The sequence below is a fragment of the Gracilinanus agilis genome, chromosome 4 (genome assembly GCF_016433145.1).
Source record: "Gracilinanus agilis isolate LMUSP501 chromosome 4, AgileGrace, whole genome shotgun sequence".
Classification (NCBI taxonomy): Eukaryota; Metazoa; Chordata; class Mammalia; order Didelphimorphia; family Didelphidae; genus Gracilinanus; species Gracilinanus agilis.
The window spans coordinates 257,131,182-257,151,846 of NC_058133.1; the positions used below are offsets into that span (position 1 = coordinate 257,131,182).

Sequence of the window (20,665 nt, forward strand, 5' to 3'; positions counted from 1 at the left end):
GTGTGTGTCTGTCCTGGACTTTAGGTCAGAGTTATATTTAACCCGGGGAGGGGGTGGGGCAAATCAGGGAGCAGACGTAGGCCCAGGCACCCAGAGGGTCCCCGATTGCGCTGCTCCCCAAATCCAAGGAAGCCCAGACGGGGGCGCCATGTGCAGAATGGGAGCTGCCCCTCCCAGACCCACCCCGCTGCAGTGCAGAGATGAATGGAGCTCAAAGAGCATGAGTCAGGGCTGGAGCCTGGCCACGGCTGGACCAAGTTGTACCTGCTTCACTCCCCTCCCCGTCATGTGACCCAGACTTCTGCTCCTCAGCCTTGGACCACCGTCCTCAGTATCCTTCGGGGGCAAAAGCATCCCGTTCTCCTGGAGCTTCCCAGGTTTCAGGCTGCAGGCAACACCCCTCCCACTCTGGGGAATTAGGTATCTGCTCCCTGCTCCCTCTGGGGACCTCATTATACAAAGAATACAGGTTTGTGCCAAAATATTTTATTGCTGCAGCGTCACCCCAACTCCACCCAATCATGGGAGGTCAGGATGGTGGGGAGATGTCTCCAGGTCTCACAGCATCTTCTCAAACAGGGCGATGGCTTCATCTACCTTCTTCAGCTCTGCCTCTGTCTGCTGGAGCTGGGGAAGGGAAGGGGAAAGAGGAATGGGTGAAGGCCAAAGAACCAAAGGAGATTCCCCTTGTCTCAAAAACCCCCTAGCCCTGGAAGGATTCGGGGAGAAGATGAAGAGAAAAATAGAAACCACCAAAAGAAATGGCACAGGGACCAAACCTTGTTGTACTCATTTTCCCAGCAGCCCGGGCTTTCCCATAACCAATTTCCTGCCCATTTTTTTTTTAGGTCTAACCCCAACTGGTCTCTGTGGAGCCTCACCTACTATGGAACCTGTCCCACAGTGTTCTCTTCCCTGTGCCATCCCTTGTGTCTCCTCTCCCCCCAACCCCCAGTACATTCAGGCTGTACATTTAATTACAAGCTTGGACTGGAACATTTTCTGGAGAGGCTGAAGCATTGTACCAAATGGATATCACTGTCCACAGGGGTGCAGGCTTCTTGAAGGAAAAAAGGACTTCCAACCTCACCATCCCCCCTCCTTCCCTTCATATATCAGGAGCATCAAGAGTATTGGTGTGGACATGATTGGGGATGTAGACCCAAAACGATCACACCAATGCAACTATCAATAATATGTAAATAAGTCTTGAATGATCACACATGTTAAAACCAGTGGAAATGTGCGTTGGATATGGGGGTAGTGGTGAAGGGGAAAGTAAAAACAAGAATCATGTAACCATGGAAAATTTTTCTAAAAAAATAAAATATTTAAATTAAAAAAAAAAAAAAAGAGGAGTATTGGGGGGGATCAGGGGCAACAGGTGAGAGCCAAATGGAAGATGAGACACAATCCATTCAGGCACATATCATGCCTTTACCTTAATACACCTGTATAAGGGAAGGCACTTGAGACAGCTGGGCCTGAGTGTCTCTCTGAGAACTGGGGTTTCTCATGGGAAGGTAGAGATAGGTGCCTCCCTTATGTTCCACAGACAGAGACTGCCTTCTTTTCTTTCTGCTTTCAATGTTACTGTTTGTATTATCTCCCCAAGTAGATTATCATTATCCAAAGGGCACCCACACAGAGAAGCTAAGGTATCCTGCTCTCTCCAGCTCCATGACGTAGGTAGTATATATGCAAGGTTTACTTATGACTGATGGACCAAGTCCATGTCCACTCTGGGAAATGGAGTGGGGTAGCATCCCAGGAAACCTCATTACTCCTACCAAGTCGTCCCTCATATCCCAATGTTGGGCCTCCTTTAGAAAAAGAGACAGCACAGGGCTAACTCTGTCAATGCTGGCTTCCCTGTAAGCTTGATGAAAGTGCTGAGCCTTCAGGTTCCTCATCTATAAAACCAGGATGATGCTTTGAACTTAACTTCCCAGAGGACTGAGTTGTAGAAAGGGGACTTGCTACTACTGTTGTTGAAATACTTTCCTTCTCTAGACATGTTTCCTCATCTACAATGTGAGGGATCCTTCCTAGATTGGATCTTTTTCTGTGTGTATTAGATGTTAGTGAAAGAGCCCAGACAGGAAGAGAAGGCCCAAACCTCCCACCGCTGGCATTCATGCCAAGAACCTCAGGACAATAGATGAAGGCTTGGGAAGACAACCTTCCTGGTTCTCTTACAGTTACTGGCAGTAAAAAATCCCTTAGGAACTGGCAAAGAGCTATGTGTTTGATTATGTTACAGGAAAGCTGGGAAAAACTTTGGAAACTGCATCCTATTCTACTATGGGCCCTGAAGGGGAGAACCTTGGGTACAAAAATAGATGTTGGTAGCCAGGAGGTAGCAGACAGGCCAAGAATAGGGCCATAGGCCTTTTACCAAGAGGGAATCTAAGATAAACCAGCCTTGAACCCTGAAGTAGGGATTAATGTGGGGTGGAAAAGTGCCACCAAAGACCCACACACCTTGGCCTCCTCAGACTCCTGAACTTGGGAGGGAACCTTGGTGGCGTAGTCGGGAACAGCCCGACGCTCCCGAAGCCTCTGGGCCTGACGTTCAGCTTCCCCTCGCTTGGCCCGAAGCTTTGCCAACTCTCGGGCAGGATCCACCAGCCCCTGAAGCTGCAGGTGGACAGAGCATCGGTCAGAGGCCAGGCCCACAGCGCAGCCCTGTGGGGCAGGGGACCCAGGCAGCAGGACATTCACAGCCCCCGTGTTGGAGAGGGCTTGCACATAGCCCGACACTGCAGAAGCTTGTGTTCCTGTTGCTTCATCTGTCACTTCCAGGAAACCTGTGATGGAGAAAGAGGGAAGAGGTGAGGCTAGATGCTTGTACATTTAATCAGAGGGACGTGAGCAAGAGCTGGCAGAGGGACCAAGAAAGGGGGGTTGTATGGGGAGCTGGACACTCTAAAGTAATAGGGAGTACTACTGGTAGATGGGATGAGTGCCAGGGGTCCTGGAAGTGATGGAGGTAAAGGAAAACATGTTGGGTCCCTCACACTCAGGCTGGCTCCGGGTAAGGTTGTAATCGGCTCGGAGAGAACGAACAGCCCGGGTAATGCTGAGCGCCAGCTCAAAGGCAGCCTCGGCCTCAGGATCCTTCCAGGAAAGCTATAACGGGAAAAAATATTCATGAGACAGAAAACAGAAGATAAGCCTTCAGCTCTCCTTGCCAGCCCCGCTTCATGCTCCCCACCAGGGCCCCACTCCCCCTCAGGGCTCTAGAGTCAGTTCAAACCTCATCAGGCTCTGGGTAGGGGGTGACGCAGAGGCTGGGTGGTGCCTGGGGACCCCGGCGGGGCAGCCGCTGATACAACTCCTCAGTCACAAAGGGCATGAAGGGCGAGAGGAGTCTCAGGCCCACATCCAGGCAAGTATAGAGAGTCTGCCGGGCACTCTCTGCTGCAACTTGGTCCTTCCCAGAGAGCACAGGTTTCAGGCACTCCTGGGGAACAAAACAGACCAAGCCTGTCAGATTTGGAAGGATCTCAGAGATTACCTAGTCACATCTTTTCACTTTAAATATGAGAAATGAGGGGCAGTTATGTGGCTCAGTGGATAGAGAGCCAAGTCTAGAGATGGGAGGGTCCTGGGTTCAATGTGGCCACAGACACTTCCTAGCAGTGTAACCCTGGGCAAAGTAATCCCATCTAGCCCTTACTGTTCTGCCTTGGAAGCAATACTTGGTATTCATTCTAAGACAGAAGGTCAGAGTTTTAAATAAGAGAAACTTAAAGAATAGGGAGAGGAAGGGATTTCCCTAGGGTCACAGTGAGCCATGTATCCTGATATTCAGGCTCTTCCTATCACATGCTATGTCACGTATCACACCTGTGAAACCCTGAGCTCCCAAATAAGCCTCCAAGTACAATGACAATGTCTTGGTGAGAGCCAGTTATAGCTTTCCTTCTCCTGGAATCCCAATTCTGCATTGGCCCAGTCCAAAACTCCTTCTCTTTCCTGCCCCCTTCACCTAACCACCTCTTATCTTTTTTAAACCCTCACCTACCATCTTAGAATCAATATTTGTGTATTAGTTCTAAGGCAGAACAATAAGGATTGGGCAATTGGGTTAAGTGACTTGCCCAGAGTCACCCAGCAGGGAAGTGTCTGAAGCCAGATGTGAACCCAGGATCTCTGCCTCTAGGCCTGGCTCTATCCTGAGCCACCTAGTTGTTCCCTGTCCTTTTACTTCTGCAGGCCTCAGTACCAGTGAGAGATACTTCCTGAGGTCAGATGAAGCTTAGAACACCCCAAATGGTGTTCTGGGAAGTAACACATCTCACTCTCCCAACCAAGATACATCCCAGAACCCCATCCTTACCAGGTAGACATTGCAGAGGTCATAGAGCCAAAAGCTGTACTGGGCAGTAGTGACGGTAGGGAAGTCATAGGCATGGAAACCCTGATGGCTCAGCCCTACAGCTTCACTCAGGCGGCTCCTGATCCAGCGGTCAGCCAAGCTCTCCTGACTGCTGGCCTGCAAGGAGTGATGGTGGGGAGATGAGCAGAAAGAATGCTCAGGGACAGAGAATGAGTCAGAACAGCATGCACATTGGGCTACTAGCACCTGCTGAAACTGCTGTATTTGGGGTCAAGCCTTCACAGAACCTCATCTCATTTAAGTTTGGCCTATGGAGGATTCTATTCAGTATGAGGTAAGAAACTACATAGACTCATAGAATCTTAAAGAATTGGTTTCAGTGGGTTTAAGGTGAGTTGAAAGATTAGCTTGTGAGCAGTCTGGCTGTCCTGTATTCTTTTTTTCAGAAACCTCAACACACCCAAGTATAACCTAGTACCTAATTCAACTTTATCTGAGGAGAGCCCCTTAAGGTCCCTTACTTGGGGAGTAGGTGAGGGTATAAATCCATCTCCCAGTGCCCTAAGGGCAAACTTGGTGGCATTCCAGAGTTTGTTACAGAAATGTCGATATCCAAGGATTCGGTTCACATCCAGGTTAATGTCCCGACCTGGGGAGATAGAAAAGAGTGAGCAAAGGAGGAATTGGAATTCAGTGCTCCCACCTGCTGGTGTCCTGTTCATCACCCCCCTACCCCCACCCCTATAGGGACCCAGAGAAGACTGCAGGAGGTCCGAGGGCAGACTTAAAGCACATTCTGGGAGGGCAGAGAGGGTTGGCTAGGTTGGTGAGGTCATACCCTGAGATGTGTAAGCACAAAGTCCAAATCTGAGAGCATCTGTGCCGCACTCAGGGATTCCATTGGGGAAATCGGCCTTCTACAAGGGGAAATCGGATTGTCAGAGAAAATGGATCCTTATATACCCCTGCAAAAAGCTCTCATTTCTTCTTCTATTTCAAAGTGGTAATAGATTCAGAGAGGAAAGGAAAACTGGCCTTCACTGTCCCTCACTCTGGACTCTATCCTTTAACTGCTTCTCAAGACTGCAATGTCCCTCCCTCTCAAAGCATCCCTTCAAAATTCCATTTAAACAGCACCTACACTAAGTACTTTCTGATTTCCTTTCCCAAATACCTTGTCTTTTATTCCATGATATTGATTTGTATTTGTTCTCTTTATATTTATTCCGTATATCCTCATCTATGTAACTGCTGTCTACCCGACTGGAAGGTAAGCTCCTTAGACAGGGATTGCTTCATTCTTTGTATCTGTATCACACCAATGCCCACCCAGTACACAGTAGGTATGACTGGATGGCTGATTAGAGGCTATCTAATGTGATACTGGAAATTTGGGGTCCTTGGTCTTAATATCAAGATCTATGATATAAACTTCCTATGGATGTTTAAGGGCCTTAAGAACTACATTTCCCATGATTTAATGGGCTTTCTGTCTTACATGGTGATGTGCGCCAACATAAACAGAAGCTTAAATAGGGAAAACTTGATTGGTACTCTCTCTTTGCTATGGAGCTGCCAGGTGGGCAGAGGTAATGGCACGAGATTTTTGAATTAGATCTTATCAGGTACGTGGCTTAATTACAAATATGAATTACAATAAACCCTTAATATTTTTAAATATACCCTTCTATATCAATTTTATTTCTAACACTAGTCCATCCCCTTCAATACCTAGAGGTTACGTGACTAGTGCTCTTGTTCACAGGGCCAATAAATAATTACATGGAGTTTGTCATTATCCATTTCTTTTGGCCACAAGAGCCAGCATGCAGGAAGGGCCCATAGACACTGGGGGTTTACCCAAAGATAAAAGGTGGAGGCTGAGTCTCATTCCATTGGATGATCAGTACCTGCGGGAGTAAAAAACTCCCACAGGTCCAGGAAAATCTTGGTGGCGGGGTAGTGTTGGCAACATGATTGAGACAAATGAGAGCAATCAGGGTTTCAGCCAGAGCCAGGCATCATAAAGATTGCTCTGGTCAGCTTTTGGGCTGTGTTTATTTTATATGCTTTGAGATCATATAAAAAGTTGACATGAAAATCCATTCTCACCACACATCTTTTCTTAGAGACAATGTGTTAGGGAGTTAGGTGTGTTTGATGTATCTCTTGGACTATAGTGGTGGAAAAGTACAGGCTTTTTCATGGAAGACAATTTTTCCATATTTCATTCATTGTTCTTTTATGTGTACTGTACTAGGGAGGAGGGAAACTTGGAGATTATTATGGCCTGTTTTTGAAGGCACCTGTGTATAGGAGTGAGAGGCCTAAGTTAGGGTTTTAACATATTTAATATTAACTCATTATTTGTTGGTTTGTTGTGAAGTGACTTCTAGGGGAATTTCTGTATTATAACATATAAAGGTGGGGCTTTTCCTAATAGTTTGTAGGAGGCTTGTGAGGGTTCTAGTAATGGCTTATGATGTTCCTCTATATCAGGGGTCGGCAATGTATGGCTCTTTCTGCAGGAGCCATAAAGTCAATTTTTTTCAGGCACTGTTACAGGAGCGCACACTGTGAGCACTGTATGGCTCTCACGAAATTACATTTTAAAAAATATGGCGTTTATGGCTCTCATGGCCAAAAAGGTTGCCGACCCCTGCTCTATATGTTCCTGGAGCTAGATAGAGATACTAATTACAATAATTCCAATAAAAGGGAATGTTTGGGGTGATAAAAGAGTCACATAGGGGAATTTGAGTGGAATTGCCATCCTTCTGTCACCTGATGTGCAGGGTTCTAGAACTTGTGTGAATGTCATGAGCTTTGACAGCTTTCCGCAAATACCCAACTCCTTTAGATTCCAAAGCCAGTACTCTATAGATCCACTATATCACTCTCCTTCTCCCCCCCTTTTTTCCTCCTATGGTTTAATACTCTCAAACTCCTTCCCATTTCTATCTCCCTGAGCCTTTGTTTCCTCTATCTCCTCAGAAGATTCCACATATATAAATATAAATCCCAAACCCATCCCAATTTTTTCAGCAGGCACATGCTCTCCTCCCCATCCTCTAAGACCCCATACCTGCCCTTCCTTGGCTTTCTCCATTTCATTGGGGTCAAGGTTGCTGTTCAGTAACTGGTCATGAAGTCCCTAAGTAGAAATGACAGAGTGATCAGAGAAACTTGGCACAGAGGGTACAGGAATTCCCCTAGAACAGGGATTTTAACCTTATCTTTTGTCACTGATTCTTCTGGCAGTCTGGTGAAGCTCTTCTCAGAATAGTTTTTAAATAAATAAAATAAAATACCTAGCGGGCAGCTAGGTGGCTCAGTGGATTGAGAGCCAGGTCCAGAGACAGGAGGTCCTAGGTTCAAAACTAGCCTCAAGATACTTCCTAGCTGTGTGATGCTGGGAAAGTCACTTAAACCCTGCTGCCTACCACTTACCATTCTGTGCACATACAGGTACACATGTCTACTTATTTAGGTACTAGCCAACTAGCTAAACCACATTCACAGACTCTAAATTGGGAGATTTTTTTTTCCCCTACATTCCCTAAAATCCTATCCACTCCATTTTCCAGGCCCTGGATACCTAGCCCTACCTGCAGGGAAAGCCCACTGATGACATCCAGGGGGTCAATGACATTGCCAAGTGATTTACTCATTTTCCGTCCATGGGCATCTCTGACAAGGGCATGAAGATAAACCTGTGGGGACATTGGAAAGGGGTAAGAGAAAGGAGGTAGAAAGAAGTCCCTTGCGTCAGATGGCTTTTCTCTTCCTACTCCTACCAGTCTTAAAGGAGAGAAATACTGTATCCCCATGATCCTTGACTCAGTTCTCCATGCAGTCTAGCTTAACTCTCCATAAACTTCTGGTGGTCTACTCCCTGGCTTAACCTTCAGACCCCATCCTTTCCCAGGGGTCAGGTAGATGGTTTGGAGATTCTGGGGGTCATGGTGCCAAGAATCCCAATGGAAGTCCTCGAAGCCAATGTCATAGGATAAGGAGGGCTTCCCGGGTCACAGATTTTAGAGATAGCCTTTGTGGAATGGTATTTGTGGGGGAAGAGGGTAATGCTGGCATTGAGGGTTAACCTAGGTTAAAGATGGAACTTCTAGTGTTGGGCAGAGTTAGAGGAGAGGGACCTAGTGCCAGAAGCTCCAATTTAACCTAGAAAAGGCCCATTGTTCCTACCTCTTTGAAGGGCAGCTTTCCTGTTAGCTTCAGACCTAGCATCACCATGCGGGCTACCCAGAAGAATAAGATGTCATGTCCTGTCTCTAGCAGGGTTCCTGGATAGAATATACTCAGGTCCTCTGTCTGAAGGGAAGGTAGAACACAACAGGGTCCAAGGTTTCTGAGGTGCAAAGGTCAAGGACAAAGACAGCTGGTTCCCCTATTTCCCTCATAAGCAGTAACTACCCTTCCATTCTTACCAACCTATGCTCCAAATTTTCAAATCCCAAGTTCCTTTTACCAGAAGCCAGGATTTTTCCCCTACAAGTCCTTTGGGGCCAAGTTTCAGACCTTAATTTTCCATACCTGGTTGGGCCATCCTAAGATGGAAAAGGGGAAGAGGCCAGAGGAGAACCATGTGTCTAAGACATCCTCATCTGGAAGGAGGAAGAAATCAAGGTCAATAATCAAGCCAGAATAAGGGAGTCTGGCTCTACCATAGTCCTCCCCTTCAAGGTCCCCCGTATTCCCCTTACCCTGTGAGAGGCTAATTTTGTCTGGGGACACTCCAAACTCCTTCGCTGCCTTCTCCCTTGCCTCTTCCTCGTTTCGGCCACTCACCCAATACCGACCATCGGGATCCTAGCCCCAGGGTGAAAAGAAACCTTACTCTGATACTCTCAGCACCTGACTTTCCTTGGATAATACTTATTCTCCTTTCCTTCACTGGAATGTGGGAATCTGCTCTGCCCTAGCTATGGGAACCCCAGACTTCATCCCATCTTCCTCCCCCATGTTTTCATCCTCCTCAAGGACCTTGGAATCCAGATTTTTGTTTCCCTAATTCTTCTCCCAAAAGGATCCCTGTTTCCACCTTGTCAGGTCCCTTTTGACTTCCTTCCCCCCCTTGCTTATCTCCTCCCCACCTCCAGATTCCAGAAGGCTGTCTCTGGGTACATATGTAAGAATCTAGTTAGTCTCAGACTTTCCTTGCCCCCAAAAACCTTCCCTCCCCTCTCCCTCAGGAAACCCCAAGTCCAATTCTTTCACCTCCCCAGGGGGCACTGCAGGGTCATTGACAGTGACAAAGTAGGCTGGGATTCGGTGACCCCACCATAGCTGCCGGGAGATACACCAGTCTCTGGGAAGGGAAGGAGGGAGAGAAGGAGAGAGTGCAGAGTCAGGAGGAAGGGCTCGTTTCCTGATTAAAGCCTTCCCCCTTCCCCTCCTCCAGTTCTCCCTCATATAAACCTGATGTTGTCCATCCAGATGTGCCATATTTTCTGATGGACCTCAGGCAGTATCTTAAGGTCACCTCGGGTCACAGCTGCACTGGCTGCCTGGGCCATCTCCCCGCATCTCACATACCACTGGGGCTTAAGGAGGGGTTCAACTACATCCTTGGATCGGCTACAGAAAGGAGACAAATGCCACATGAGGAAAGACCCTTTTCCTGGAGGTCTGCCCTTCCTTTCCCAGCCTCTAGCTGTAAGTTTCTCTCTTACTTGCACAAAGGTACCACCATTGGATTGTCCTTCACTTCCCGGAACAATCCCTTGTCTTTTAGGGCTGCTAACACTGCCTTCCTTGCCTCAAACCGAGGCAGGCCCTACAAGGAGAGAGAAAAGTCACAGTCAGGAGTCCTAGGAGGACTCACCCCTTCCACAGTACACAGGGTTCCAACAGCCCTCATCCCCAAATTTAACCTTCCTCTATGTCTAGCCCCACACTTGGGGGGCTTTCCTCTCTTCTTCCTTTCTCCCTATGGTTCCTCTCTATGGAGGACTTGCCATCCTCCATCCAGCCATACCACCCCTCAACCTTCCTCACCAGAAAGGGAGGAGGAACATTGATGAGGTTGCCTCGATGGTCCATGATGCTCACTGCCTCAAGTTTGTGCCTTTGCCCCACTTCATAGTCATTCTGATCATGGGCTGGTGTGATTTTTACAGCACCTAGTGACAGGGGAAAACATTGGCATCACAGAGCAGTTGCCAAGAATCAGAGGGTCCTAGCTCCAAACAACTGTAGCCACCTGTACTCTCAGAGGGGTCACTGAAAGAAGAAGCTTTTCCTCCAAATCTCCAGGAAAGCTCTTGCTCTAAACAAATCTACTTTCTCTATTCTCTGGAGAAACAGGGAGTGGAGAAATATCATGGGTGCCCATTCCCTTTATCCCCAAACATATATTCCATGTTAGAATCAGAACTGTATATTCATTACAAAGCAGGAGAGTGATAATCCCCAAACATATAAAGAAGGCTTTCTATCACCCTTGTTCCTGAAAAAGACTGGGGAATAAAACAGTCTATTCCTTCCTAGCTCTCCCCAAACTTACCAGTGCCAAACTCCATGTCCACAAACTCATCAAAGATAATAGGAAGGCTTCGAAGGAGGAATGGGTGCATAACACTCTTTCCCCGGAGGTGCTGAGGGCCAAGGGAGCAGAAGAGAAAAGGTCAGCAACACCACCCAGGCTTGGACCCAAGGTTCCTCCAGTCCAGAGGGGGAGTCCAAGGACAAGGGATAGAACACAGGTAACCTAATGTAGGTCTCAGACTGGGACTGTCCTTAAACCCCCCTCCCCCAAAGGACTTCTAGAGAATGGACCTATATTCTTAGTCAATATTCTCAGCCTTTTCCATGCCTAGGGGAAATTCTACTGTCTGTCCTTCTCAAAACCTCCTCCAGCTCTGTCTTAAAGTAAGCAGCTTTGGGTTTTATGTGAATCATCTTCTCCTCTGAACCCTCATTCTCCCTCCACCCACCCCTCTTGAGATAGGTTCATTCCAATTGCTTCTGGAGAACAGGGATTATTGTGCTTCTGCTTCTGGAGAACAGGGATTATTGTGCTTCTACCTTGTATAGGTGGCCTAGCTAACACACAAGTTGCACTTAATAGAGAGTTGGTGAGAAAATCTGCCCTTTACCTGGTATCTAGGATCATTAGGGTGCACTGCCACAGCTACATCTCCCAACATAGTCTCGATACGAGTAGTTGCTACCACCACCTCCTCATTGCTCTCTGGAGAAAGAGGAGGAAGGAAGACTTAGATTCTGCACTTTATGTTGGAACAGAGAACCCTAGTGTCCCTCGACCCTACCTGAATCTTCTATCTTGTAGGCAAAAGAAACAATGACCCCAAATTCCACCTTCTCCTCATAGCCTGGGACAGAAAGCAGGGTTCGGCCTGAAAGCTCTTTCTTATCTACCTGTAGAGAAACCAGAGTAAAGATGGGGGCAATCAGAAAAGGAGCTTGATATAACAGGAAATGGACTGAGTTGACAAATGAGGGCAATGGAGGGGAGCCAGGAGCTAGCCTGGGGAGAATCAGAAACCTTCCTGGGAATACCACGCACTTCAATGTCAGAGATAGCAGAATTGAGACTACAGGACCAGTTGACGAGGCGGGTACTGCGGTAAATGACACCATCATTATGGAGGCGGACAAAAGCTTCTGTCACAGCTGCTGAGAGTTTCTAGAAAAGGATGCAATGGGAATATAAGGGTTAAAGAGAAGAATCCTTTCCTTCTAGGAAAGAGGTGGGGGAGGTAGCCCTGTAAAAGGAAAAAGAAAACTCTGTTGGGGATCTGACTACTCCCACATATGTTTAGGTTGTTGAAGTCTTCTTTACCTTATGGGCAATGGATTTCAGCTTTACTCTGGGCCTCTTCCCCCAAATCCCCTGTCCCCATCTGTAAGGCTACAACAAGACTGACTTAGAATGAGAGAAGTGTGTGTTTCCTATAGCAGCAATGATTCTATCTGCACATAACAGTGCATACTGTTTCAAGAATACATTTGGTGTGTCTTGGGACACTGAGGAGCCCAGCCTGACAAGAAAAGGTACTGAGACCTGGAACCAGGAGACCCGAGTAGATTCCTGACTTTGCCCTTCTTTGGGCCATGAACAAATTTCATTTAATCTCCCTGAGCCTTAGTTTCTTCATTTGTAAATGTGGGGATTGGATAAAATGGCCACTAAGATCCCTTTCAGTTCTAAATCTATAATCCTGTAATCACTCTGGGCCTCAATTTCCTCATCTATCAAATGAAGCAGGTAGACCAGATGATCTCTGAACTCTCTTCCAATTCTAAATTTTACAATCCCAGGAGGAATGGAAGACAAAAGGCAGGTCCTTGAAAACCAGGCAAAAGTCTGGACTTGATGCTACTGCCAAAAAAAAAAAAAAAAACTAACCCATGAAAAAAGGCAAATCTGGGGAAACCCCTACTACCATGGTGCTATGGGAGAATCCTGATTGCAATCTTTTTTACCAGGATTAAAGACCCTTTATTATTAGACCTTGTGCTTTTTTTTTTTTTTTTTTTTTTTTAAGGAATATCTGCATAGGCTAACATTGCATTATCCCTTACTGTTTCCACTATACTTGCAGGCTCCTTCAGGAAACCCCATGAAGAAGAATACAAGAGGTTGTATCTAATAAATAATACCTGTGGGTGGGTGGGTTGGTTAGTAAGAGACTGTGCCTTCTCCTCGTTATCTGGGGTCACTAGGATACATAGCCACAGCTACTTGTCTCAACATGGTTGCCACTGCCACCACCTCCCTTGTTCTTGTAAGCCCCTTAAAAGCAAGGATAATATCTCCATTTTTCTCTCCCTGCACGTAGCTCAGTGATGAGGGCACAGAAAGCAAGACTGAACATAAGTAAGGACTGAATGATCCACTAATGATGCTGCTGGGTCATCAAACCTAGGGAATTCTTAGTTCCTGATCCTAATCCCCTGGAACAATCTCTTTACTTACAGGGTCCATGGTGAAACAAGCTCGATCCCAGTCCAAGGAGCCCCCAAGCTTCCTTAGCTGATGGTAAATTCGGTCTCCCTTCCTGGGAATAAACGAAGGAAAAGCTTTGGAAAAAGGTTGGTCACTGCCTCACCTTAACTCACTAACACACTTTTACACACTCTCATATTCTCTCTCATATTCTCTCTCATATTCTCTCTCATATTCTCTCTCTCTCTCTCTCTCTCTCTCTCTCTCTCTCTCTCTCTCTCTCTCTCTCTCTGTCCTTCTCCCTCCTTCCCTCTCTCTCTGTCTCTGTCTCTCTCTCTCTCTGTCCTTCTCCCTCCTTCCCTCTCTCTCTGTCTCCGTCTCTCTCCCCATCATGAAATCAATAACAACTGAGTCCCCATATCATTGACTTGGAGTAGGGAGAATACAGGTCATCAAAGTTCTTCTATGGAAAGAATATGGAGGCAGATACTCCTCCCTGACCGACATTCCATCAGTGCAAAAAAATGGATGAGTGTTGTGCACTCACTCATTTTTCCATTTCCAGACCTCTCGAAGGAAGGCCTCTCTACCAAGCTGGTGTCGGCTCATCCCTCGTTCCCGCCATAGTTTCTTCTCCACAACCACTTGTGTGGCAATACCAGCATGGTCACAGCCTGGATTCCAGAGAGTTGTCTCTCCTCTCATTCGGTGCCTAGAAGAGTTAGGGTGGAGTGTGGAATGTGATATTTTAGCAATTGTACAGCCTCATTAGGAATGAAAAGAGTCAAGAGACCAATAAATAGACTTGGTAATATTGACAAGGCAGGGAAATCCAGAAATAGAAGACAAGTGGACCAAATAGAAAAAAAAGGGTGATCAGAGGTTGAAGGTAGATTAGCCAGACTGCATCAATACCTATCATAGAAGGGACCCTTCTAAACTACTAGGAAAAAAAAGAATACTATTATAAAGATCCTGAAGGCTATTCCAAAAGGGGTAAATAAGAACTAACCCAAAGGATCGACAAGGGAAGGAAAAGGAGACAATGGACAAAGAAGCCAAAGGGAAATAAGGGGAAAACAGCTAAACCAGTGAGGGAAGAAAGGGGACCATGAAGGAAAACCAAAGGAGCTGAGAGCTAAAAGGAGACTGGAACTGGAGGTCCGGGAGGTCCAGGGACCATAGAGAGGAGTCTTAGGAGGTAAGAGAAGGGACTCACCAGCGGGTCAGTGAGTCCTGGATGGCGTTAGTGAGGGCATGACCAAGATGCAGGGATCCTGTCACGTTGGGAGGAGGTATGCACATCATGAAGATACCTCGAGGATTAGGCTCTGCCAGACTAGCACGCTAAGAGGGACAGGAAGGAATGTACTACTTACAGATTTTCCAATCTTCCTAGGCTCTGACTACCCCCCAGCCAACACTCACCTCTTTGACCCCAATATCTAGCCCCACAGTCCTCCGTTCTCTCTTGGTCCTCCTCCACTTTAGCCCACATTCCTCTAAAGGAAACAACATCCAGCCATATGCTTACCCCATACTCTGGTTTGAAGAATCCTTTATTCTCCCACCATGAGTACCATGCAGCCTCAACATACTGGGGGCTATAGGAGTCAGGCATGGGGCCACTGACATCTAAGGGGGAAGAAGAAAGTCAGCAAGGTCACGATGCAGAATTCAGAGCACATGGGGGATAGGGAGAAAAGAATGTAACTTCTCTGATTTCAGTGCCACAGGAACTCTCTCCTACTAGCAATGCAAGTCAGCAGCACTCTGCAACTTATAGGCTTATGAGAGCAGCAACAGGTAAAATGACTGGCCCAGGATCATATACCAGTATGTGTCGAGGGCAGGCCTCGAATCCAGCCTTCCTGAATCCCAGTCTTCCTGAATCTGAGTCCAACTGTCTCTATACTATGACATGTTACTTCTCTTTATCCCCAGATAAAAGGCATATAGTAGAAGAGATATAGATTTGGTTTAGGAGTCACAGGGAGGACAGCACCAAAAAGATCAAACAGGGATGCTGCTGTGTCTTTCTCCTCCCCCTGCTCAATACCTTTTTTCTCCCCTGGTGGGGTGGGAATGTCGTAAGTTATGACCCCAGGGTCCCGTTTCTCTTTCTTCTCAATTTTCAGCTTTTTCTGTATGGAAAAGAGAAGATGATTCAGAATCTGTCCTAGGGCACCCTCCCCTCCCCCACCTCCATCTTCTACTTCCTTTTCTCCCAACTCCTCACCTCCCCAGGGGGTGGCTGATGCAGCTGGTTCTTTTGCTTCTGTTGAAATTTCTCTAGTTTCTCCCGCTTCTTAGCTTCCTTTTTCAGCTGGGCTGCAGTTTTGGGGGGCCCAGAAGCCTCAGTGCCTGAGAAAAAAGGTTCAACCCTCTAAGAGCGTTTGCAGAAAGTAGATTCTTATTTCAGAAAATATCAGCCTAATAAGATGGTGAATCTATTATGGGTGTCAAAGATGGCATGCAGAGTGCTCTCTGTGGGCACTCAGCTACCCTACCCTCCACCCCAGGGGGGTTCATTACTAAAAAGGCAGAGCTGCTCCCTTCTCCCTCTCCATCATGCCTGATGACATTTTTTTCACACTCTACCCAGCAGCCCAATGGGAGTGCACAAGGGGTAAGGTGGGTGGCTCACAGGCTGCAGAGCTGGAGGGGAAGAGAGTGATCAGACCACTCCCCTCCCCCTCTCTACACAAGGTGAGGCCATTCCGATGCCCAGCAGCCCAATGGGAGTGCTTCCTCCCTCCCAGGTAGTCTGGGAGTGGGGGTAGGGGGTGGGAGGGGAGCAGGGCCCGGCACTCTGTCTCTAAAGGGTTCACCATCAGTGGCCTAATACCACTTTTTAAAAACCCTTATCTTCTGCCTTAGAATCAATACTGTATATTGGTTCTAAGACAGAAGAGTGGTAAGGGCTAGGCAATGGGGATTAAGTGACTTACCAAGATTCACATAGCTGGGAGTGTCTGCAGCTAGATTGGAACCCAAGACCTCCCATCTCTAAGGCCTGGCTCTCAATCCACTGAGTTACCCAGCTGGCCCTCCTAATACCATCTTGATCATCACTTCTTCCTCTATGCTTTGACTATTTCACCTCTTGCTCAATTCCTGTCCTTGAATCTTTTTTTTTAATGTTTACCTTCTGTTTTAGTATCAATTCTAAGACAGGAGAGTGGCAAGGGTGAAGCAATTTGGGTTAAGTGACCTGCCCAGTGTCTCATAGGAAATGTGTGAATCCAGATTTGAACCCAGATCCTTCTGACTCCAGGCCTGGTACTCTGTCTACTGAGCCACCTGGGTGTTCCTTATCCCTGAATTTTCACACCACTTCTCTCTCCATCTTCTAGAACTCCAATTCTCTACAACTCCTCTCCCATTTATAAGCCAAAAATAGAAAGTGAGCTTTATAGAGGATGGGAATTGGATATCCTTGAAAAAGCTTCATAGAATAGTAGAGAGAACAACAGATCTAGAATCACAGGGCTTGGGCAGTTACTTAATCTCATTGGGCCTAAATTTCCTCATTTGTAAAATGAGAGTTACACTAGATAGAGCTTGTAAGATCCTTTCTAACTCTAAATCTAATTCTATGATTCTTGGTTCTACTCTGCTTTCTCCTCTGCTATCCTTACCTGGTTGCTGTGGGATAGGCCGTATCCCTGAGCACAGGGACACTTCTCCTAACACAGCTCGAAATTCTGGTTGCTGGACGCATGTCATGAACCAGCGACTCACATTACCCCAAGCCCAGCGAGCAGGAGGGTCTAGAACCTAGGTAGGAAAAGGTATAGTGGGCTGGATGAAGGAAGGTACAACTTACCCCTCTACTCAGCCAGACTACACAGAAATTCCCTTCCTTTGTCTCTGCCCACTGCTCTGACACTCGACCTTTTCATTCCACTCTTTCCTAAGTCTGGTCCCTTCCTTTCAACCATTCCTCTTCCTTGGCCCACCCCAGGGCAGCTTACATAGCGGAAGGGAAGCAGAAGGGCTGTAACAGCTGCCAGGTCAGCCAAAGTGGGGGCTTCCCCTGCCAAGTAGGTATGCAATCTCAGTCTCTCCTCCAATGGGCCCAGTGCCCGTCCTAGGGCTCCCAAAGCTGCCTGAGAAGAAGAAACAAACAGGAGGTGAAAAGGGAGGTAGTCAAATCTGAGTTCAAATCCCATTCAGAATACCTCAACCACACTGTTCAGTCTGGTGACTTTTTTAGTCACATTCAACTCTTCATGACCTCATTTGGAGTTTTCTTGGCAAAGATACTAGAGTGATTTGCAATTTCCTTCTCCAGCTCATTTGACAGATGAGGAAACTGAGGTAAAAAGGGTTAAGTGACTTGCCCAGGGTCAAATAGCTAATAAGTGAGGCCTGACTTAAACTCAGGAGGACAAATCTTCTTGACTTCAGGCCCAGCACTCTTATCTACCCCAAGTACTCAATCCATTGCACCATATAGCTATCCTCTCGACCATTGGCAAGTCATTAACCTCTTTAATGTTTACCCTAGGTAAAATGAGCCTAATAGCTTAAAACGCTCACAAAACTGTTGTGAAAACCAACTGAGATAATGTGAAATAATTAAACACTGAAATGCCACTGTCAGCTATTATTATTTTCCTTCTCTCCTCCAAGGATTCATTCCCATTTTAGTCTCATGCTATTAATTCCCTTCTTAATGCTCTCCAGAAATCAGACTTCTCTAATTCCATACTCTGATCTTAGTACCTCCTCCCCTTTTTTTTTCCTCCACAACTCCCTCATCACTTAGTCTCTCCCCTTGTCCTTCAAATTAACTTTTACTCATGATTTTCAATTTGTCTCTCCTCTTTTGTCTAATTCTAAAATTCCATTAACAAGCCACAATAACAATAACTATGACTAAAAGTTTGTTCATCTGTGGATGAACAAATGTGGAATTTCCATACCATGAGTGTCTGGTCCAAATGAAATCATAAGTCTTAGCAAAAATTAAAAAAATTTGGGGGCAGCTGGGTAGCTCAATGGATTGAGAGCCAGGCCTAGAGATGGGAGGTCCTAGGTTCAAATCTGGCCTCAGACACTACCCAGCTGTGTGACCCTGGGCAAGTCATCACTTGACCCCCATTGCCTACCCTTACCACTCTTCTGCCTTGGAGCCAACAATACACAGTATTGACTCCAAGATGGAAAGTAAGGGCTTAAAAATAATTAATTAATTAATTGATTTAAAGGTTTATATTTATAGAAGGTTTTAAAGTTTATAAATCAAGTTTGTGTGTATGTGTGTGCACATACATACATAAATGTAAAATCCTTTGGGCCTCAAAATAATCCTATAAATCCTCTATAAGTACCACTACTTGAATAATCTCTATCTCAGAAAGGTGAGATAATGCTTGAGGTCACACCATTACCTTACCTTCCTTTCTGAGCTAGGAGAAGTGGTAGTTCTGGGACTCTCTAAATCTAGCATTCTTTTTCACTCCACTTGTCTCACCATCTCCTGTTCTTCCCATGACCCACCTTTAGTTTTTTAAATTTTCTTATTTTCCTCTCATCTCCCTAATTTCCTCCCATGACCTCCTCTTCACCTGAGGATCTTGAGTTGGATTCCGAAGTCCTAAAGCAGGTAGTGTGGCCCCACAGGCAGCAGGCACAAGTTCTCCATCAGCATAGCTGACCCACTGCTGGACAAGAGTGGCTCCTCGGCTGCCTCCAGGACCTCCCATCCCTGCAGGCCACAGCAGCTGGGCAACAGCTGCTGCTCCCCATACCCTCAGGCCCCCTGGTCCCTGTTCCAGGACTGGTAGACGAGGTGGGGGGATGCAACTTCCACTGGTAGGGGGTGGCTGGAGGCAAACACGAGGCGGAGGCCCTCCCCACCCAGGGCCAGGTCCAGATTCTCCATATCGAGCAGCAATAAGGGCCCGAAGGCTAGGGAAGGCATCAGGGTGAGGAGACACATATAGGATGGACATCATCCCTGTGTGTGGCAGTTTCCTCTGCCACACTTGGAGAGACCTGGGAAAAAGATAAAGTAATAAGACTTAAGGGGAGGGCAAGACATAAGGGGATTTCAAAGAAAACAGGATGGGGACCTAAGAGTAAATGCCAGACAAAACTTTAGGCTATCGTACTCATCAGGCCTTATTGCCAACTTCCCACCTCCTACAGAAAAATGAAAAGGTAAAAGGATATGATCTTGGAGGAGGCGCAAATAATGAAACAGTAGGCATGAGGGGAAAAAAAACTGGGTTTGGTCGATATCAAGGATCCATTCGATCCTATATCTCCTTTTAGGTCCCAACTGTCCCCAGTGATAGGGTAGAGATGGTGATGTTAGAAAATTGGCTTAAATCCCATCTCTGGGATTTCTCCTTGATGGAGAAAGATTTAGAGGGGAAGGAATGGATAATAAGTCTTTGTGAGGTGGGGTGAGGGAAGGAGTCAGGATGGTGATCATTTCTCTGGAGGAACCAAATGTAGGGGAATTGGGGCTATTTAACGACTAGGCAACGAAGGGAGGAAGGGATGAGGGAAGACTATTTGGCAATACTGTGGTAATCAGTTGGGGTCAGGGATAAAGGAGAGGAGGGGATGACAACTTCATCTCCAGACCATGGGGAGGGTTGGGCCAGGCCAGGCAGAGCATCTGGTGGGCAAGGGGATGTGGATGGATGGGTGCGCAGGATGGCCTACAACTTCCCAGCTGTCTAGGCTGGAGAAGGGCCTTAGGAGAAAGGAAGCGGCTGACCATGAGCTTCAGGGATGGTAGGGCCGTACCCTGTGGGGGCGCGGCGGCAATAGCCCGGGGTCCTCCCCGGCTACTAGGGAACACCAGCTCCGGCCCAAGCAGCGACTTCCTCCACGTGTGTCGTCGCCTTTGTGACAGACCAGCACTTCCGGGTTCTTTGGAGGACCCCCGGGTTCATAGCTGTTTGATCTGGTGCCTGATGGAAAGAGAACCAAGATCCTGGTAGGATGGGGATGGGGATTGGGCTGGGGCAGGGGTGGCGGTGGTGAATAGGCCTAGAGCCCGGAAGGGGACCCGACCCTCTTTGGGGTGGTCGTGGTCGGGGATTGTTTGAGGCGGGGATAAGGGGGGTGGGACGGGCGTCGGGTCCTGAGGGTGAGGCTCAGGATCCGGCGGCCTCCAGAACAGCCCAAGCCTCAAGGTGTGGGAGGGGGTGGGGCGCTCATTCAACAATCGCCCGAGGCTGGGGCTTAGACCTACCCTGGTGTCCCGTGAGTCCCTCATTCAGCCAGAGTTGTGGGCTTCGGTCTAGGTGGACCCCCTGGCCTACAATATACCCTCCTATGCGGGCAGGTTTTGGGTTTCCTGGTCGCACAAGTGGACTCCCACAGTAGGGAAAATTATTAAGTAAAGCTCAAGCATTCAAATCAGT

At 47.2% G+C, this 20,665-nt stretch overlaps 1 protein-coding gene across 1 annotated transcript; it reads right to left on the reverse strand.

The window, feature by feature from the left end:
* Positions 1-470: 470 nt before the first annotated feature.
* Positions 471-20,123, reverse strand: VARS1 (valyl-tRNA synthetase 1). Its single transcript, XM_044676902.1, has 30 exons — positions 20,043-20,123; positions 18,851-19,280; positions 17,252-17,386; positions 16,916-17,054; positions 15,514-15,638; positions 15,334-15,418; positions 14,809-14,909; positions 14,494-14,621; positions 13,822-13,986; positions 13,305-13,386; positions 11,892-12,011; positions 11,635-11,743; positions 11,461-11,555; positions 10,869-10,959; positions 10,361-10,485; positions 10,036-10,139; positions 9,782-9,940; positions 9,581-9,671; positions 9,067-9,172; positions 8,897-8,967; positions 8,549-8,674; positions 7,954-8,058; positions 7,431-7,499; positions 5,184-5,262; positions 4,867-4,994; positions 4,346-4,501; positions 3,260-3,466; positions 3,021-3,132; positions 2,485-2,810; positions 471-627 (listed from the first exon to the last, which is right to left on the reverse strand). The coding sequence occupies exons 2-30, from the start codon at positions 19,238-19,240 to the stop codon at positions 559-561; spliced, it is 3,798 nt and encodes a 1,265-aa protein (XP_044532837.1). The 5' UTR covers positions 19,241-19,280; positions 20,043-20,123; the 3' UTR covers positions 471-558.
* Between the last annotated feature and the right edge of the window lie 542 nt (positions 20,124-20,665).